General features: G+C 39.3%; 1 protein-coding gene across 1 annotated transcript in view; it reads right to left on the reverse strand.

The window, feature by feature from the left end:
- galnt16 (UDP-N-acetyl-alpha-D-galactosamine:polypeptide N-acetylgalactosaminyltransferase 16) overlaps positions 1-20,185 on the reverse strand; it is a 77,276-nt gene extending 57,091 nt beyond the window's left edge. The window contains exon 1 of the mRNA XM_041812935.1: positions 19,803-20,185. Within this exon, the coding sequence (XP_041668869.1) occupies positions 19,803-20,003 (201 nt within the window). The 5' untranslated portion in view covers positions 20,004-20,185. The remainder of the gene's footprint in view (positions 1-19,802) is intronic.
- Positions 20,186-20,467: the final 282 nt, after the last annotated feature.

Here is a 20,467-nt window from a genome sequence, read left to right on the forward strand (position 1 = left end):
GAAAGTTTCAGGGATTTACACACAAACCCTGCTGCAGTTCAGGGCTTCCAGATTTCAGATTTTCACAAATAGAAATCAAATTCATGGATATCTGTTTAGATACAACGGAAACAAAGTACAAGTCTAGGGCGGCAAATTTCTTTAACAAAAAAACATGCAAACATGTTAATCTTGTGCACCCTGTCAACAACAACACTGTTCAATTCAGACAATGCTTTCTCTTTCACTTGGCTATCTTCACCTTTGTTGGTTAAAAATTGACTGATAATAATACCACACCCACAAAGAAGTAAAGAGCAGTCACATGGAAGCATATTTCCACCACTTAAAAAAGAAAATTATGAAAGTAAGGTCATTCATTAAAGAGATCTAAAATCTTAAATTCTTAAACCAATGCAATAAAAAACTAATTATGATATATTTAGTCATGATTATGAGATTAAGTCAAATTGATAGAAAGTCAAAATTCTGAGATTAAAAAGTCAAAATTTAGATAAAAGGACATGAGAGTAAGTCATAACTAGACCTCTGCCATTAGCCCTGCCTCCCAATAGTGAAGAATCCTTTAAAAATTCCTGGATCCGTCCTCATGTGCCCCCCACCACGGCATTCACCGATTACTCCCTCCCCGGTGGGGTGGACACGCGGTGAGGCAAAGCATTGGCTTCACTACGGGTGGACTGTCATGGTGGAAGCGTTGCCTGCCGGTGCCAAAAGATGCACTGACAGTCTCACCCATGGTCTCACCGTACGACTGAAGTCATGGCAGAGGGTGAATATTCCTCTATTCCTCCCAGCACCGTGAGTATTCTCACTACAATTTGCTGTCTTTCTCTCTGTTACACTCCGACTCGTCTCCTCAACCAGGTGTGCGTCTTTCAAACTCTATAAACTCCAAAACTTTGAATAGAAACACATCAAAAACATGCTGCTGGGAGTGAAGTTACTCATGTCCGCCATCTCCTGGTGTAAAGTGGTAACAGCGCAGACCTCTGCCGTTAGCCCCATCTCCCAATAGTACAGAATCCTTTAAAAAATTCCTGGATACAGACAGTGATCAAGATCACTTCCAAAATCTAATCAGTTCTTCCTTATGCCATTTCTGACATCTCCTGAAATTTTGATCAAAATCTGTCCGCAACTTTTTGAGTTATATTGCTAACAAACGAACAAACCCAACCGATCACATAACCTCCTTGGCCTCCTTGAAATAAATCTAAATTACGCAGTACAATTTTAATTGACTTACATCATCATGATTTACTATCATAATTATGACTTATTTTCTAATAACTATAAGCTGCTATCTTCTGCTATGTGATCCTGAATGTCCATTTGGGATCGGGAGGTAGGGGACTGCCATTAGAAATGAAAGGGAATGGGAGCGCAGATGGTCGAGTGATTTAAGGCACTACCCATGTAAGGGGGCGGCCCGGGTTCGAATCTGGCCTGTTGCCCTTTACCGCATGTCTCTCCCCACTTTCTTCCCTGTTTCCAAGTCTATCCACTGTCCTTCCTCTATCAAATAAAGACATGAAAAAGCCCAAAAATAAATCTCAAAAAAAAAAAAAAAGAAAAGAAATAAAAGGGAACAAAGGAGAGCTAGTTCTTTACAGCTCTAAATAGACCTCTACACCGCAGTTATCATCAGAAACTTGAGTACAAACCCTACACTTTACAAAAAGGTGATTTTTACCACAGATTAACAGGTTAACCTTGCATTGAGGTGATCAATATAACAAACATTGGTAAACACTGGTAAGCAATTATGGCTTTTTAGGGGCGCAGATGGCAGAATGGATAAGACGCGTGCCCCATGCACGCAGACGGCCGGGCTTGAATCTAGCCTGAGGCCCTTTACCGCATGTCTCTCCCCCGCTCTCTTCCTTGTTTCCGACTCTATCCACTATCCTCTCCTCTATCAAATAAAGGCACAAAATGCCCAAAAATAAACCTTTGAAAAAAAATTATGGCTTTTTATCTCATAACTTTGACTTTCCCTCATTATTTCTTTCCCATCTCATAATTGTGACTTACTCTCATCATTTCAACTTTACATTTCATAGTCGTGACTTACTTTCTTATTATTTTTACTTTTTTTCTAATAATTACCTTTCTTTTGATTTTTTATGAGCGGCAGAAATGGGCTTCCATAACTCAGTCTTAGTAGCTTCACTGCAGTTGCTTATAATTTGACTAATATTAAAACTAAGCCTGCAGATTATCTGTCAAAAAAGCTTAATTTAAGTAAATAAAGAGGCCTGTATAGCATTTACTTGTATAGCATTGTGTACTATTACTTTACATACTGTGTGACATACTATTATATAACAGTTGGCATTACTTGGCTTCAGAAGCTACAAATTCCAGCCGCCGCCATGATGGTTTTCATGATCGAAAAAGCGACAGCATTTGAACTAGTGATTAGTGATCGTACTTGCAGATAGAAGCCTAGAATGAAGCTAATAACTACCATCAAGTTATCAAGGCTACACAGTTGGCTAATAAACTAGATGGTAAATTAACTAAACTACAACCAAGAAAAGGCTTTATTTCAATTATAACTAACAGAAAAAGGGTTTGAGGAGCTTGTGGAAGGAGACGGAGAGCGCAAGCGTCCGCTGAACACACCGAGACCAACGGCTAACGGACAGTAACAGCTAGCGACTTCACTGCAGTGAAAATACAACAATGAACTGCTGTACAACGCGCCAACCACCAGGAATTAACCCCACATATAGTCATGTTTAGATATCCATGGATTAAGCTAAATATGACCAACCATGAACAAACTACCGAGCCAGGTAAGGCGAATACAAACATGGGCAACTGCTAACTATAGCTCACATGTAGGCTACTAGACTTTCACTTACCGAAAGAAACGGAGCTCAGACAACCTGAACTCTCAGTCAGGGCCGTGAAATACACAGCAGGGGAACTAATAGCCCGAAATATGCATTGAAAATATCTTTAACGGCACCAAAATGTCCACCAACGGTCGAGATGTTAACTGTCATGACAGAACAAGCTAGCAGCGAACACCTGTCAATCTAGTGACTCCGCCCCCAACAACGCATATTATATACATATACTGTACATATTGTTTTGATTATATGATTAATAGATTTATCTAATTTGAGAATTGTATTTTTACTACGTTGTTGACATATGTATACTCTGCTGGGACTTTCTGTATAGGGCCTGATGAGACTTATTTTGTAGTGATGAGCCTTGTGCAACCACTTCAGGAACTACGTTTTTTCAGTTTCTGGGACTTCTGCAGGATTTTTTGTTTAATGCAGACAAAAAGTGTTTACCAATGTTTAACAGATAATAAAAACGATACTGAGGACCATCTATGTATATGTGCCGTCCTCTAAAAAATATCCTTAAAAAGAACTCTTTGAGCTGTCTTGTAGCAATTTCATTTAGTGCTCTTTGTTAAAATGTTCTTGCAATTCAAAGCATTTCAATACTGTTTTAAAAAGCGCTATTCATTTATAAATACATCCTCCGTATTTCTTAGGGTTGTTACTTTATGCTTTAAACATTTTAGAGGAAAAAACTATCTACTGTCCATCAGATCACCTGTAAAATGATGGCTAAATATTCATCCTGTAACTTCAAGGCCATCTCCACTTGTTGTCAATTAAGAAATACAATTTTTCAATCCTCTCAGCATCTAATTAGATCTGGAGAGAGAGATTCTGGGACTTAGATGTCTAATTTAATTACTCCTCTACATTGAAAAATGTTAATTATAATGTTTAATTACCACAGTCATGACTCATCTTACAAGTATTTTTCCACCTCTTCAAGATACCCATACACAAGCTACAGTGCAGCTCCACTTCATTAGGAATGAATGAGATACAACTCTACTAAATCTGAGTAATAAAGCTAGACACAAGGATTAGGTCCACACTCCATTACATCATATGAACTAGAGTCCAGTGGACGTAATGGGCCTTGGAACAACTTACTAAAACCTACATATTAAACTACAAGTCTGTCTTTGGTTTGACTGCATCATACCATTATGGGTTCACAGTGCCTATAAAAAGTATTCACCCCCTTGTATGTTTTACCCTTTTTTTTTTTATAAATCAGTCATGGTCAATATAATTTGGCTTTTTTGGCAAAAGAATAGCGCTTGTCTGTCTTAAACATTTCTGTGGAACCATCACTGTATGTTTCAAGTTATCTTGCTAGAATATACATCTCCAAAACTGGTGTTCTTTTACAAACTAAATAAGATTGTCCTACTGGTTTCTCTTGTATTTTGCTGAGAAGCATCCCCACAGCATGATGCCGCCACCACCGTGCTTCACTACAGGGATGGTGTGTTTGTGGTGATGCGTAGTGTTTTAAGTCCATTAAACATAGCATGATGGCCAAAAAGCAACCAAAGAACTTTTTTCTACTAGACTAGTCTCCCACATGCCTGTTTGGGAACTCTAGTCAGGATTTAATGAATTTTCTTCAACAGTGGCTTTCTCTTTGCCACTCTCCCATAAAGCTTTGACTGGTGAAGAACCCAGCCAACAGTTGTTGTCTGCAGAATCTCTCCCATCTCAGCTGCTGAAGCTTGGAACTCCTTCAGAGTAGTCATAGGTGTCTTGATGGCCTCTTCTTGCACGCTCACTCCGTTTGTGAGGACAGCCTGATCCAGGCAGACGTACACATGTGCCATATTTCTTCCATTTCTTGATGATGGATTTAACTGAACTCAGGAGGATGTTCACCCTCTGACTTAGAATTTTCCATTACCTTTTCCCTGAGTTTGGAGTGTTATTTTGTCTTCATGGTGTAATGGTAGCAATGAATACTGATTGACCAGTAACTGGTCCTTCCAGAAACAGGTGTCTTTATACTACAGTCACTCTTAAGAGACCAATTCACTGCCCTGTTGAATTAGCCTTGGTCAGTCACTTTAAAGGGGGTGAATGTCTATGCAGTCACTTATTTTACATTATTTTACATATTTTTGTTTAATTTGAGTTACTTTGTAGAAATCTGTTTTCACTTTAAAGAGGTTTTTTGTATTTTTTTGTGTGACAAAAAGCCAAATTATATTGACTGTGATTGATTTGGAAAAAAATCAATAAAAGGGAAAAACATCCAAGTGGGTGAACACTTTATATAAGCACTCTCTCTTAAAACTAGGACTTATTGTTTGCACTTAAGAGTTTGCAGTTTGTCTAAATTCAAGGCGCAAGGAATCTTTATTAGTACTTATAAAGTTGAATTTGTTGAAAACCTCTGATACTTTATACAATGTGTTAGTAATGAAACAATCTGTTATTTATTGATCGAATACATTAAAGAGAACAGAACCTTCTAACTCTCTAAAACCTACAGGATCGCTGGCACTCACATTGTATATCTATTTTCAACCGTGGGTAGAACTGTAACCAAATGAGATAGAGCAATAATTCTTTTTGCATATAAAAGCAGAGGAGTAACACTAACATGTCACACATTCAATGTGTTCCAGAGTACGGTTTCCTTCTAGAAATATCCATCCTTCTTTTGTGGAAATGTAGTACACAGCACACACATCAAAAACAATATAATATAATATAATCTGGGCTTTAAATGTGTTGTTTTCTTGCAGATCATGAGTCGCACTTGTTATTGTTTCAGCATTGTTTTCTGCAAACATATGTAAAAAGTCTCTGGCACACTCAGACATTTGATTGCACAACTGTAAATAGTTTATTTTTTTCTAAAGATGCTGTCTTTTTTGCAAACTGACCACAATTTCATTTGATTTTTGTTTTTGCCAAATTTATAAAGATAAGTGTTACAAAAATGAAGTTATGAACATACTCAAAATAATTTTTTTGTGGTTTGATATGAGCTTGTGCAACTTTTTTACAATCACAATTTTGAGGCATACAGCTATGACATCTCTGTATTTAGGAAAATGTGTAAAAAAACAAAAACGCTTTTCATTTTTCTTGTTTTTTTTTTTTTTTTTTGCACTTTTGAGCAATTTTATTCGTTACTACAGACTTATTACATACATATCATTAAAATTTGGGTTCTAAGGGTTGTATTGATGTAGCCTATAGCCAATTCAAATACCCTAAAAAATGTCACTCCAACATGCAAAAATGTAAAGATATGCTCTGGTGGACTTGTTCTATGGTAGGTCATAAAGCAGGGGTGTCAAACTCAATCACAGCAGGAGCCGGATTTGGAATCAGGTCTAACCTGAGGGCCTAACAGGGTCACCTCTTTAACCAGAAACTGTCAACCGCATTTCACCACTAATAAAACATTACAAAAACTTAGCACTGTAAACTTAACTAAAAAGTTAAAACGAAAAGTTTGAAGGCTCACAATCAGAGAAAAGTAAATTTATAGGTTCATAAAGGTCAAACTATGGGATTATGAAGTCAAAGTTTGGAGTTAAAAATAGATAAAATCTGAAATAATTGGTTAAAAAGGTCAAAACATGAATTAAAATGTAGAATTATGAATCTTAAGGCTCAAAATATTATATGAGAAGTCAAAATTATGAGTTAAAATGCTCAAAGTACGAAATAAAAAGTCAAAATTATAAGTTTGAGTCAATTGTGAGGCAAAATTGAACATGTGAAATTAAAACACAAATTAATTTCTTTTCCCACATTCCTGACTTCTTATCTAATGATTTTTACTCCTTCTTTAGATTTTATGACTCAACAAGGAGATCTTAAATCATCAAGGATAAGTTGACATTTTTATACTGGAAGAAATCTTCAGATTTCATACTGATGAGCCAGTTATAACAGAAATAGGGCTGGGCGATTATGGCAAAAATCAAAATCACAATTGATTGAACTTTTTACCTTGATTACAATTAATGAATGATTATTCCACTCCCAAACTTTGACTCTGTTTGTTCTGTAAATATTTGTATAATTTTAAAACAAACAACTAAAAGGATCTGGCACAAATGAACAATTTATGGTTATTTATTGAAACATTTGAAATCAAAACACAAATCAGCTGAAATAATTATGTTTTTCTCATAAAGTCAATTTATTCCAAGTAAAAGGTAAAAAATTGAAATAATTGACACAGCAGGTTTACGTCAGTTAGAGCCTCTAAATGTTGGTTTCGATTATTTTTAGATTTATTGCCCTGCTCTAAACAAAAATACAAGATCCAAGGGCCGGATGTAACTGTCCCACGGGCCAGATTTGGTCCCCGGGCCTTGGGTTTGACACCCCTATCATAAAGGGTTAAAATGTATCTCATAAGACAGGTTTGTCAAAAATTGCAAGTACACTCCTGCATGCTGTCTAAACTGCACAAAACACTGGTTTGAATTTGTGCTTTTAGACAATGAGCAGAAGGTCTGCTGGGGCAGTTTTTGGTAATAGAAAAAAAAGACCCAATAGTAGATTCCTACAAGTTCTATTTTTGTTGACCTTGCAAAAACAGGCATCAACTGTTCAGTTTTAAATAGCAACATTCTGAAGCTTAAAATCTGGTATTATAACACAACCCTAGTTTCCAGTGAAGTATGCCAGTGTGCCGTTATGTTTTCTACCCCTGCAGTTTATGATCTGAAATTGCCATCCAACTTCACACACTCATCAGCAGTAAACCCAAAATTTAAAAAGAAAATCTTCCATTAGAACCTACATTTAATCAGAGCTTCTCATCCCCACAACATTACACAGCAAAGAGGCTTCACTCTTTCCAAAAATCTCATATCTTCCATCCCCTGGTAATCCACAGAGTATCATAATGACCGAGTATTAAAGGCTACAAAGAAACGGCTCTCTGAGGATAGTAAGACAAAAATAACAGAAGGCTCTCTGTGGCTCAGTCCACTGAATTAAATATGAAGCTCGTCTGGAAGATGAACACGTCTGCTGGCTCTTTCAAGTCCAATGAAAAGACGGATCACAAACAAGTCAAATCTGCCTGATTGGCTGGGGATGAGGCCCCGCAGTGACCCTGAGTCTGTGCTGACAGAAGGAGAACATGCAGCATGTCATATCATGTCTCAGTGATGGGTTTGAGGGTCCTGTTCACAATGTTTACATGTCAGGGAACTATTTTACCAGTCTAGTCAAAATAGCATTAAATATGATATTAATATGCTATTTTAGGATGTTGTCAACAGTCTGTTAGAAGCATAGTAAAAGTTAGAAAATGAACACGTCAGTTGGGTCAGAGATCCTGTTCTTCTTCAGTCTTTCTTGGACTGATAACTACAGAGTCATGTTTGGGCCAAAAAAGATGCACAGAAAGAAACCATATTGTGTAACAAGGGTGGAGGCTGGAAAAAGCAGCTAATCCTTATCCACATGTGATTATAAACGGCACATTAACCCAGTTCTCCTGCTCTGTTTACACGGTCTTATGACAAATCATGAAAGTGTTGCTGTGTTACTCAATCAAACCAGCAGTCACCGCCTGATCTGAGGATGGTAATTTCAGCTAATCCGTATCTGTCCTGGAATAAAAACAAGGCCTCACAGATGAAAACACAAAGACAAACTGACAAACTGGACGCGTCTCATGTGGTCAGATGTTCACAATGTGGCCGATGGTTTGAGTCATGACAGCAGATGTGCAGGTCAGAGAGAAAAACTCCTGATTAATGTGAAAGTTTTGACTGTTCACACACAAACACTGCAGGGCGAGAGAGAAAGTGGTGCTGGGAAATAAGCACTCAACGGAGGAAATGAGGGGAAGAGAGAGTGGCGATTTCACAGATGATGTTATTAATGCTGCTAATGAACGGGCACGGAAGGAGAGAGAGAGAAAACTTAGGGAAGGAAATCGAGGGAAAGGATACGACGAAGAAAAAAGAGAGAAGGATGGGTGACAAAACAAAAGGAAGAATGTAAGCTATGATGAGAGAAATAGAGGCAACAATCACGGAAAGGAAATAATCGATATGTAAAAGACCAAAAAAAGGAAATTAAAGTGGAGAAAAGAAAAAAGCATAAAAATAATGAGGGAAACGGGTGATAAAACTGATAGAAAAAGAAGGAAAGTTGTGATAAAGAGGAAAATTTAAGACCTACATAAGACAGAATGCCAGAAGAAGTAGGATAACATTAAGAGAAAGCAAGGTAGGGTAAAAAAGAAAGAAAAAAAGTCTAGAGACCCTGATTTTTATTTCTTTTTATTTTATTTTTGCTGGCAGTACAGATCATCTATGTCATGGGTGTCAAACTCAAGGCCTGGGGGCCAAATGTGCAGTTTTAACCGGCCCGCAAGATAATATCTTAATTAAAATTGGCCTGTTGCTGTGAGGTCTGCAGATTTCCCCCAGTATAAAAATGTAAATTTAACCTTGAAGATTAAAAAAAAAATCCTAGTCAAGTATTAAAAAATCTGAAAAAGTAGAGAGTACAAATAAATAAGAAAGAAATTAATACATGTTTTCATTTCATATTTTCATTTTGAATCCCAAGAATATGACTGAAACTTAGGATTTTGACTTTTTATTTCATATTTTGACCTTTTAAATTCATAATTTTGACCTTTTTTCTCATATTTTGACCTTTAAGATTCACAATTTTTCATTTTAAATCTAGACTTGACCTTTTAAACTCCTAACTTTGACTTTTAATCCCATGTTTTCACTTTTTAAACTCCTGATTGAGAATTTTATCTCATATTTTGACCTTCTACAGTCACAGTTTTGAAGTTTATCTTCTATTTTGACTGTTTAAACTCTTGATTTTATATTTTATCTCATATCTTGGCCTTTAAACTCCTGTATTTGCCTTTTAAAAACCTTATTTTGACTTTTTTGTATTTTGACCTTTAGGACTTATAAAGTTGACTTTTTATCTCAAATTTATTGATGCTGTGATATTTAATCATTTTGACTTTTAGTTTTTGGAAATCTTAAAATCATTTATTGTAGCTGTTTAATTTCCCCTAAAATTCATTACCTGTGAAAACACGGCTGACAGTTCGTAGTTAAATCTTGACCCTGTTAGGCCCTCAGTTTAAACCTACATTCAGATTTGCTGTTACTGAGTTTGACACCCCTGATCTATATGATTGTCTATGATGAGTCAATCACTGTCACTGCCATATCAGAGGATATGGATGACAAGAAAAGAATAAAAAAGAACAAGAAAGGAGGAGAAATAAGAAGACAAAGGATAGAAAAGGGAAATTGTTTGAAGAAAGAAAAGTCAGATGAACAGACAGAAAGGGACCAAAGAAAAGAGATCAATGAAGCAGGACGACTGTGATGAAAAGAGAAAAGGTTAGAGTATACAGAGAGATGTAAGACGGACAAAAAGGAGGGAAAACGGAAAATATGGATAGCAGAAGAGAGAAAATTAAAAAAGAAAGAAAGGGACATAAGCAGCAGAAAATGTGTGTAACCTTCTAAGAAAAACAGAGTACTACAGCCGTGTATTTGGTGGCAGCTGCGTAACCTCTGTGTGATGGCTCGGCTTTTATTTCAGCGTCCATATTAACAAGACAGGACTTTCAGACTGCAAGCATGTTTACTGCATCTCACACGCTCTGTTGCCAGGCAACCAGAGCAGTTGGCAGCAAGAAAGATGCACTCTTGAGTTATATCTTTGAACTGCAGTGTTATTTCATAATTAAACATATGTTGAAATCTATGACAACAAGAAGATGGATAGTCCAGGACACCTTTGGCAGAAAGAATGGGAAATTTCCATCAAGAAAAACACTAAAAGGATAAAAAAGAAGACCTCAGTCTCAACTACAACTCCTGCTAGCTTAAAAGTTAACAATAACTGCCAGTAACTACCACAGAATATGCCTGATCAACAGGAGACTACTGAATGCTACCTATTGAGATGGCATGGGGCGGCGCATACAAACACAGAGGCTCGCAACTCCATCACTAGCAGCAAAACAAAGCCCTACACTTACACCAGAACTGACATTCAGTTACATCTTTCCTGACAGAGATGATCTGGAGACTGAAAGGAGGAGGACGTGGAGCAGCACGGCACCTACAGCTGGGTGTGGAAGAGGCAGAGACGACATTGTGCGAGAAGGCAGAAGCGGAGCAAACGAGCCAGGCTGCAGGATAGGCTAAGAGCTGCCCCACACAAACCTGCCATACCAAGCTCCTTTCTCGTGGGTGCCCACTCCCTCGCCAGCAGCATGGATGCTGTGAGGCTGCGGATTTCTAACCACTGCTTGGATGACTTTGTTGAGAATCCAGAGAATATGTGGCTTGCAGGTATTTATGCCCACATTGATAAGTCATAGGATTTATAAACCTCAAAGTCATGCTTCTGGATTGTGTTTATTAAAGTAAAAGCCTGGCCTTCTTTAGAGGAACTCTCCTCATTTGTACAGAATGCTTATATTTAGATTTTTTCTGGCTCACAGTCCTGAAAAATGAAGCCAAATGAAGTGCAAAAAATTGCTGTACCGCAATCGTCCACTTGAGGCCGGCTGCAGGAAAACCAGAAGTTCCGTCTGCACACATGTTAAACAGCAGGTTTTGACACACAAAACAAACTGGTTTACAGCCTGGTTCAAAACACCAAACGTGTCTCATAAGCTAGTGTCTTATTGTGCTCCCACTGTATGGGGGGTGAATTTTTTTGTACCACAATCATTTGGATTATATTTTGGATAAACCTTACTTCACAGTGATTGGCGTGTCTCATTTGATTGACAGATAGCTTGGCAGGCAGAGGCTCCATTTCTGTCAACTGGAATGCTAGCTAGCAGGCTGACAGGAAGTCATGCTTTGTGGGCGGGCCGTTAGGTTGATCTAAAGTTCGGTTGAAACCGCGATTTCAGTATGGAAGCATCCACGAATGGGCTTCAAAAGCTGTTTGAGTTCGCCTATTGTAAGCAGACGACTGACGTCACACAGGGTTTGTCCAATTCTTTCTACAGTCTATGCTCCCGGTCTGGCACCCAGTATAAAAGCTATTATGGCAAGAGTCAGCCGCCGTCACACAGCCGACATGCACCCAGTGTGAAAGAGCCGTTGTCCGGCTACACACTAGACCAGGAGTCATTAATAAACATTATGGAGGTCCAGTTTGACAAAAAAATTTCCTCAAGTGAAGGTCTGGATTATAATTTAGACTGACCGCTGAATTTATGAAAAACACTGAAAACAACAACATTTTATGAACTGGAGGTATGAAATAAATTTGAATGATCTAACAATACTAATAGAATATCAGTATAGATTTATAGGCTATTTAAATGCATAATTTTAAAGACAGCTCTTGAAAAGTGCCTTGTTCACATAATAAGGTGGAGTAAAATCAGGAAAAAGTAAATAAAATATGGCGTGTTGGCCTGTATAAGAGAATCCTGGAGTCATAAAGAGATTTATATGTCAACCTAAAGCCAGGACAACTTTAAGGGGGTGTCAGAGAATGATCATGCCATCAAGCTCTGAAGTCGTTTATTTTCTGCTTCCTCGATCAGATGTCAGTGTAGTTGTTCAAAAACCTGTGCTTTGACTCTTACTTATGTCTGACATTACTGCATTTAATGATTGTATTGAACTATACAAGGAATTTTGGTTTTAATCCTCCCGTGGGGAGAAAGAACAACATTGAAACGTCTCTCTGTCGTTGTCATCGTTTCTTATTTAAAAGCTCAGTGTCTCTTCTCTTCCCTAACTCACTTTCTTTTTTTTCTGCAGCTGTGGACTGCTAAAACACCCTCCATCTTCACTAACAGTGCCCCGTCCGAGTGAAGCATCTGATTGGCCGAGTAGCATCACATGTATCTACCACTAAGATGGGAAGCTGTACAGGTGAGGATAGATCACTGTTAATGTAACAGGTGCGCTGGTTCAGAAAGGAGTGGCCATCAGAATGAAATAACAGGTACGCACAGGTCCAGACTGGATGGTACTTGGACCCGGATCCAGACTGTGGGCTGCTAATTAGTGATCTTGGCACTAGACAATTAAAGCCCAATTCAAGGCCCAATTTATCCAGATAACCAGAGGGGTGTGGCCTAATTTGAGACTTGTCTCAACCAGTTATTTGTCCAAATAATCCTGGCGTCAGTGCTCTAAATGGAATCAGACCCCCCTCCGATCTGTAATCATTTATGTCAAACATGTTTGATATTAACGATTCTAGGCTTGCCTGCCTCCAACAGAATATCTGCAGTAGCCAATGAGAGTGAGCAGTCTGGTTAGATGATGTTATTTATGGTACATGAGCATAAATACAACTATACAGTCCTCTCAGCCAGGATTTTACTCGTATTTTTTTCCTGCTTCTTCTGTTTTGCTTATAGCTGGTTGAGCATGTCGGCCATCTCCCACAGCTTTTCTTCTGAAGACACATTTGATCACGCAAGATTCTATGAGATCTTGTGTTTGGGAATCTTTGCTGGGACATTCTTATTACAATCAGCAGGTATGTGGTCTCACTGTCTGGTTGAATTGTCTTGTGTGTGCGTTCGGAGGATTATGTTTGAAAATGGCTGGAGCTATCCTTATGTCTGTGGTCTCCCATGCTTTAAAATCAGTAATCATTTGAATATCCAATTACCCAGCCTCGGGAAAAGAGATGAGAAACTGATTGCAAAAAGGGAAATGAGAATACCTTCACAGAAGAAAGAAAGAAGCAAAAGAAAAGAAAAAAACCCTTTCAGTCTGAGCTGAGCTTTAGGTCAGATTCCCAGAACAAACTGCAGCGAGGAAATCTCAGTTTGGTGACAAAGGTGAACGACCCTGCAGAGCAAATCAAAGATCGAAAACCTTGGAAACCCTTAAATCCAATGTTTACTGTTCAAAGAACAATCTGATTAGTCGTGGTTCACTCACAGTCTGCAGGCTTGGCCTGTACACTAAATTTATTTTATTTATTTTTTTAGTAGAATCAAACTCTCTGGTTCTTCTGATCAGAGCCACATTCTTGGCCTGCCTTCGCTCACTGACACACATCATGGTTTCCTCTTTTTTTCTGTCTATACATGCTAAAGCAGGCCTGGGAGCACAAATGCTACAGCAGCTCCACCGTTTTGCATTTACCCCTCAATTATTCAATCGTGTGAACACGGTTTAAATGAGGCCACTGCTGTCAGAGTGAAACATCCTGACATGTTGGCACACATCCTCACCCACAGCTGGGACGATTTTATTAGACTAGTGAAGGAGGCTCCACTGTGCTGTATCATCTCCATGGACTCTAAACATTCATAAGGATATACAGTCCATATCTAACTGATGGCCTTTGGGTTATTGGATTGGATTTGTTGGCTTATTCAGCAAGTCAGAAAGTTTCTTCCTAGAAATCTATTTTTACAAACCTCTGTAACATTTGATTACCTGTCAGTTAAAACATTGGTAGCAAGTTGTAAGGTTGGGATTCTGGCTGTTAATGAGTGAAATGGATAGCAAAAACTAGCCAGTGTTAGGCAATTTCAAAGTCTGTGTTGATTTTTTAGAAATTTGTTTCTAACAGTGACACCAGTGGACTTAAAGGAAGTTCAAGATAATTTTCTCCAGAGGTACAGTAATGTGTATTGAACTGTACCGGGTGGTATCATGTTGTACAGTGTCGTATTAAATTCTATCGTATTGTATAACGTGCAGTATTATATCAAATTGCATCATATTGTGTAATTTGTTGTATTGTATCCTACCATTTGCACTTTAGCTGCAATGGTTACTTTCGTCCTGGTCAGTCTTTAGCATAGTCATACAGTCCCCCTCTGTATTGTAACATGTGGGTCTTTGCATATGAATGTACCCAGGGGTGTAGCTAAGGATTTTGGGCCCTATGAAAGAAAATTACACAGTACCCCCCCCTTAGCTGGCCAGCAAAAAATAAAATTGCATTGTTTTAAGAATATAAATGCAATTTAATTCATTTTTCCAGCTATAATTGCCCTGTATTCATAAAAATATTTTCCATGTGGTTGGATCAAATTAAATTGTATTATTTCCTTCACATAAGCTTGTGTAAATTATCTCTCTATGCTCTCTGTCCCTGCTTTCTTCTCATCCATTATGCTCATCTTGCTCTCTGTCCCTGCTTTTTTCTCATCCATCATGCTCATCTTGCTCTCTGTCCCTGCTTTCTTCTCATCCATTATGCTCATCTTGCTCTCTGTCCCTGCTTTCTTCTCATTCATCATGCTCAGCTTGCTGTCTGTCCCTGCTTTCTTCTCATCCATCATGCTCATCTTGCTCTCTGTCCCTGATTTCTTCTCATCCATCATGCTCATCTTGCTCTCTGTCCCTGCTTTCTTCTCATCCATCATGCTCATCTTGCCCTGTATCCCTGCTTTCTTCCCATTCATCATGCTCATCTTGCTCTCTGTCCCTGCTTTCTTCTCATTCATCATGCTCATCTCGCCCTGTATCCCTGCTTTCTTCTCATTCATCATGCTCAGCTTGCTCTCTGTCCCTGCTTTCTTCTCATCCATCATGCTCATCTTGCTCTCTGTCCCTGATTTTTTCTCATTCATCATGCTCATCCCTCTGTATCCCTGCTTTCTTCTCATTCATCATGCTCATCTTGCTCTCTGTCCCTGCTTTCTTATCATCTATCATCATCATCTTGCTCTCTGTCCCTGATTTCTTCTCATCCATCATCATCATCTTGCTCTCTGTCCCTGCTTTCTTTTCATCTATCATTCTCATCTTGCTCTCTGTCCCTGCTTTCTTTTCATCTATCATCATCATCTTGCTCTCTGCCCCTGCTTTCTTCTCATCCATCATGCTCATCTTGCTCTCTGTCACTGCTTTTTTCTCATCCATCATGCTCATCTTGCTCTCTGTCACTGCTTTTTTCTCATCCATCATGCTCATCTTTCTCTCTTTCCCTGCTTTCTTCTCATCCATCATGCTCATCTTGCTTTCTGTTGTTAACAATGTTAGAAATGTAACAGGAGACCAGGAGGGTTGAAGCAGGACTTTACAGGCTCAGTATGCAACAGTTTTGTATAATGTGAAAATGATCTAAATATCAAACAAACACATACTACAGCATCACAGAGTTAAAGATTTCACTTTTATGCAGATTTATTAAGAAAGTGTGGGATCATTGTTTTTTTTTTTTTTTTTTTTAAAGATTTATTTTTGGCCTTTATTTGATAGGACAGTGAATAGAGTTGGAAACAGGGGAGAGAGCGGGGAGAGACATGCAGGAAATAGGGCCATGGGCCGGATTCGAACCCAGGTTGCCTGCATATATGGCATGCGCCTTAACCACTTGACTACCGGCGCGCCATGAGATCATAGTTTTAATCATAATTTGTAATTACAGCATTTCAACCATGCTTTTAATACGAAGCACATTTATGTAAATATTGTTTATTCTAGAGTCATGATGGTCTGAAGGCCTATTTTAACTCTTATTCTCTTTTTTCTTAGAAATGTTTCATTATATAGCCTTTATTTCTATTCCAGAGAAGGAGAAACAGCAATGTGACCTCATTTCCCTCCTAAAAATCAATAGTATTTCCGTTTCTGATGCACAGACATGTTGGACAATGCTTCCTTACTTGCAAGTCTCTCACAGACAGCATGATGATGAAACTCATGAATACAACAGTCATGATTGTGTTTTTAAAGCTTAAAGTGGCATCCTCATTCTGCTCCAAAACCAATAAACTCAATTAAAATTATATAATGCATCAGAAACCATTATATTTAACAGAGCCAGACCAAAAACCTGCATGATGGCTTTATGAATGAATGAAATCTGTGTATGCCCGCAGGGCTAAAAGCATGGTCTACAGGTCTCATATCCCTTTACACTTAATGCATCAGAAGACCAGACCTCCTAATCTGCTCTGGCACGGACCCACACACACAAACACACACACACCCTGAGCATACGCTGTGATGAAACCAGGAGATGTAGCTGCAAACCGAGCCTGACGACCACCACATTTACAGCCACGGCATTTGGCAGAGGTTCTTTTCACTACTCCACCCTGGCGTGTGCAGGCAACAACAGGCAGCAAACAGACACAAACAGGCCTTTAATGACACACTGGGGTGAAGAGGAGATCAAACACGGATGTCTGTTCTTTCTGTGCCCCATCCATGTAGAAAACCCCCGTTTCTTTCACCTCGCATGTGCAGCCACAGACAGGTTCACAGCATGATATGGTTTACGAGGCGTTTGCACACGATGCATGGGACTTATGGAAAGCCTCTTACATGTCCTCGAGGTTCTGTGAGGCTGGAGGAAGGCACGGAAAGGCGTGAAACAGCAACACAAGCAGGCAGCTGATTTGTAGGCTATGGAGTAATGGTACGGCTGCACAGACAGAGGTGGAGGATGGAGATGGTGAACGGTAGAGACTAGAGGGCTACATTTTCCTGCTGTGACAGGCTGGACTGGGGCTGGGCAGTATACCACATTTTAAGATATATCAATATATTTTCAAACGAAATAAGACAGAGTTTTTATATGGATATAGTTTATGTTGTTTCATACAAATAAAAGGAATTCCCGGCAGACCTAAAGCTCAGTGAAAAGATTGTTTACAGTAAAAACCACTGATTGTTATCTGCTTATTTACCACAAGATAATCGTCGGACATGTTAAATCTAAATGGGAAATCATAATAAATAGAATAACTTAATTTGATCAGTATAGCAAATGAAGTAGAACACATTGGGGTTGTCAGGATATCAGATCTTACATTTTTAACACAAAAAGTCACAATATTGATATCTGTTTGATATCAGCAAGAAAAAATAAGTTCTAGACCCACAATATTGGGTAAAAGGGATGTGGCGAGACTTAGCTCACAAGAAAAGGAGATTTTACATGTTTTTTTCTACTTTGATAACGAAATATATGACAGGAAATTTAGTCTTTCATTCACTTAAAAGTCGCAAAATGCAACGAGATGCTGCTCCAATTTAAAAGCTTTAACTAAGAATTGTCTCCTCCTGGAAATCACTGCTTATGTAAGGTTTTTATCAGCTGTGCATTTATTTCACATCGTAATGATTAAATATTGTTTATCAATCCATGGATCACATGTGTCCGACCCAGCGTGCATGCAGGATCAGGGAAGGTTGATTGTTATGAACAGATAATAGATCAGGTTTTTTTTCGCTAACTACCAAACAAATAACTTAAGGGGCATATTTAGCTGTAATTTCCAGTTCAATGTTGGACTACATCACCGGGTCTACGTCGCCTGTTGATCTCAGTTTTAACCTTCCCTCTCACAATGATATCACCACACTTCTGTTGGGTAATTTGTAGTTTTCTTATTGACCTGTGAACTAAATCTAAATTGTACAGCTGTCAGAATTCTTTATAAGGTCTAAGCTTGAATACCAAGTGTTTCTGAATGGTTCATATCTTGCATGGCATAAAAAAAAACATGTTTAGTCAAGTCTTTAATCAAGGAGAGAGAACTCTGTCTAAATTTGATGAATTTCCAACATATTTGTGAAATCTATCCTGGTGAAGAATAAGACAAACATGCGCTCTTCGACAGTACCCCTTGATTTTCCAAACATTGGCAACATATTTGTGCAAATTTAGTCTGGTGGGTTACAAGGGAAACCTGCTTTCCACACCTGTCTGCACCTACTTTTCCAAATATTGTTAAACTATTTCTGCAATTTAGGCTGGCAAAGAACAAGGGAACCTGCTTTCCTCATCTGTCCCACTTACTTTTCCAAATATTGTCAATATATTTGTGCAATTAAGTCTGACAAGTTGCAAGGGAAACCTGCTGTCTCCACCAGTCCCACACATTTTTCCAAATGTTGCCAACACAGTTGTGCAATTTGATTGGCGACAAATGAGTGAAACCTGCTTTCCTCACCAGTCCCACCAATTTTCCAAATGTTGTCGACATAGTTGCGCAATTTAGACTATGGAGCACTGAGAAAAAGCTGCTTAACTAGCCAGTCCTACCAATTTTGTCAAATATCTGCAACAAATTTGTGCAATCTGGCGAGGAACAAGAGAAGCCTGCTTTCCTTGACAGTCCCACCGATTTTTCCAAGTGTTGCAAACAAATTTGTGCAATTTAAGACGTGTTCAAGATTTTGCCTGATATTTTTGCAAATAAAAACAGTGTATTTGTGCAATTTTGACCGTGCTTTCTCTCTTTTGGTTGAGAACATAGCTAAAGATTGAAGTTTTTTGTTGGTTTTGATGCCACCTTTTGTTGAAATAATGCTGATTTGATCTTTTGTGACACAAACTGTATTATAGACTATTGAAGATTTTGAAAATCTCAACAAACAGAAAGATTGCCAATGCTTTTGTCTGATTTAGACGATTTGTGTGGTGCTGAACATGTTGGGATTATGTCTGCATGCTCAGTGTTCATAGGCTGAGAGATCATTCTACTCCTTTTCCACATGTCATTTCCCATCCTCTTTGCCATGTTTACTGTTCCATCCACAGTCCTGTTCCAACAGAATGAAGGTATAAAGGCTGAAAAATGATTCTGTAAAAAAATAGATGCTGCTGGAGTTTGACTGCAGTTTATTGATAATCAGGAGCAGAGTCCTGGGTGTCCAGGATTTCTGTTTTTGTTGCCTTTGTGTCAAACAGGTTTCAGTATTGTCTCTTTTTACTGGACTGTATCAAAGTTTATCCTCCACATCCATTTGTGGTTCTCTAAAGAGTAAATGCTGAGATTTCTGTTGCCTTTCAGCTCAGAAACATGGAGCTGTGATATTTGGTCCGTATTCCCCAGCCCTAGCCCAGCTGTGCATCACCTCCTCCTCCTCCTCCATCCTCATCATCACCCAGGTTTCACACACATCAACATGCAGCACACACTCTCCTGCAGCGACAGCACCGTGCGCAGCACCAACCTCCACCTCCCCCTTATCTCCCCTCACTCACTATCAGCGGGATGGTCCTATCGTCCCGGTGGATCTCCAGCCGGCCGGAGACCCCCTTCTGCCCATGGCTCCTGCCTCGGGTCTGCGCCACCGACGACGAAGGCGACGTCTGGGGCTTGTTGTCCTGCCACAGGTAATAAAACGTGCCCAGGATCCACGCTACGGTCAGAATCGCGATGGCGTTGGCCCGAATCCTGCGCATGGTGAGCCCATATGGAGGGCTCCGGAGGCGAGCCCCGCTGGTTCAGGTCCGTGCTCGGCAGAAGGTGCAGCCTCCCCCGCCGGTGGTGATGGGTTGAGTCGCAGCGCACACAGCCAGGCAGCCTCTCTCTCTCTCTCTCCCTCTCTCCCTCTGCTGGGATTTGCGGCGCACTGACACAGCCGCGGTCCTAGCGCCGAGTCATATCATCCCATCCATCCACAGAGGAGAGGGAGTCCAATCCGCATCCAGCAGCTTTCAGGTGCAGATCAGAGAGAGGGAGTCAAGGATGCATTCTCTACACTTCTGCTCCTTTAACCTCCCGTGTATATCATCCGTGTGCTCCAAGTCCCTCTGCGCATGTCCGCAGGCTTTGTTTGTTTTGAGTTGCACGAGCACATCTTCTCTAGCCCTTTAAAACGCAAAGCTGTTTTCTTTGTTTAAATCAAACGTGCAATGTCTACATA

The sequence above is a fragment of the Cheilinus undulatus genome, linkage group 18, assembly GCF_018320785.1.
Source record: "Cheilinus undulatus linkage group 18, ASM1832078v1, whole genome shotgun sequence".
Classification (NCBI taxonomy): Eukaryota; Metazoa; Chordata; class Actinopteri; order Labriformes; family Labridae; genus Cheilinus; species Cheilinus undulatus.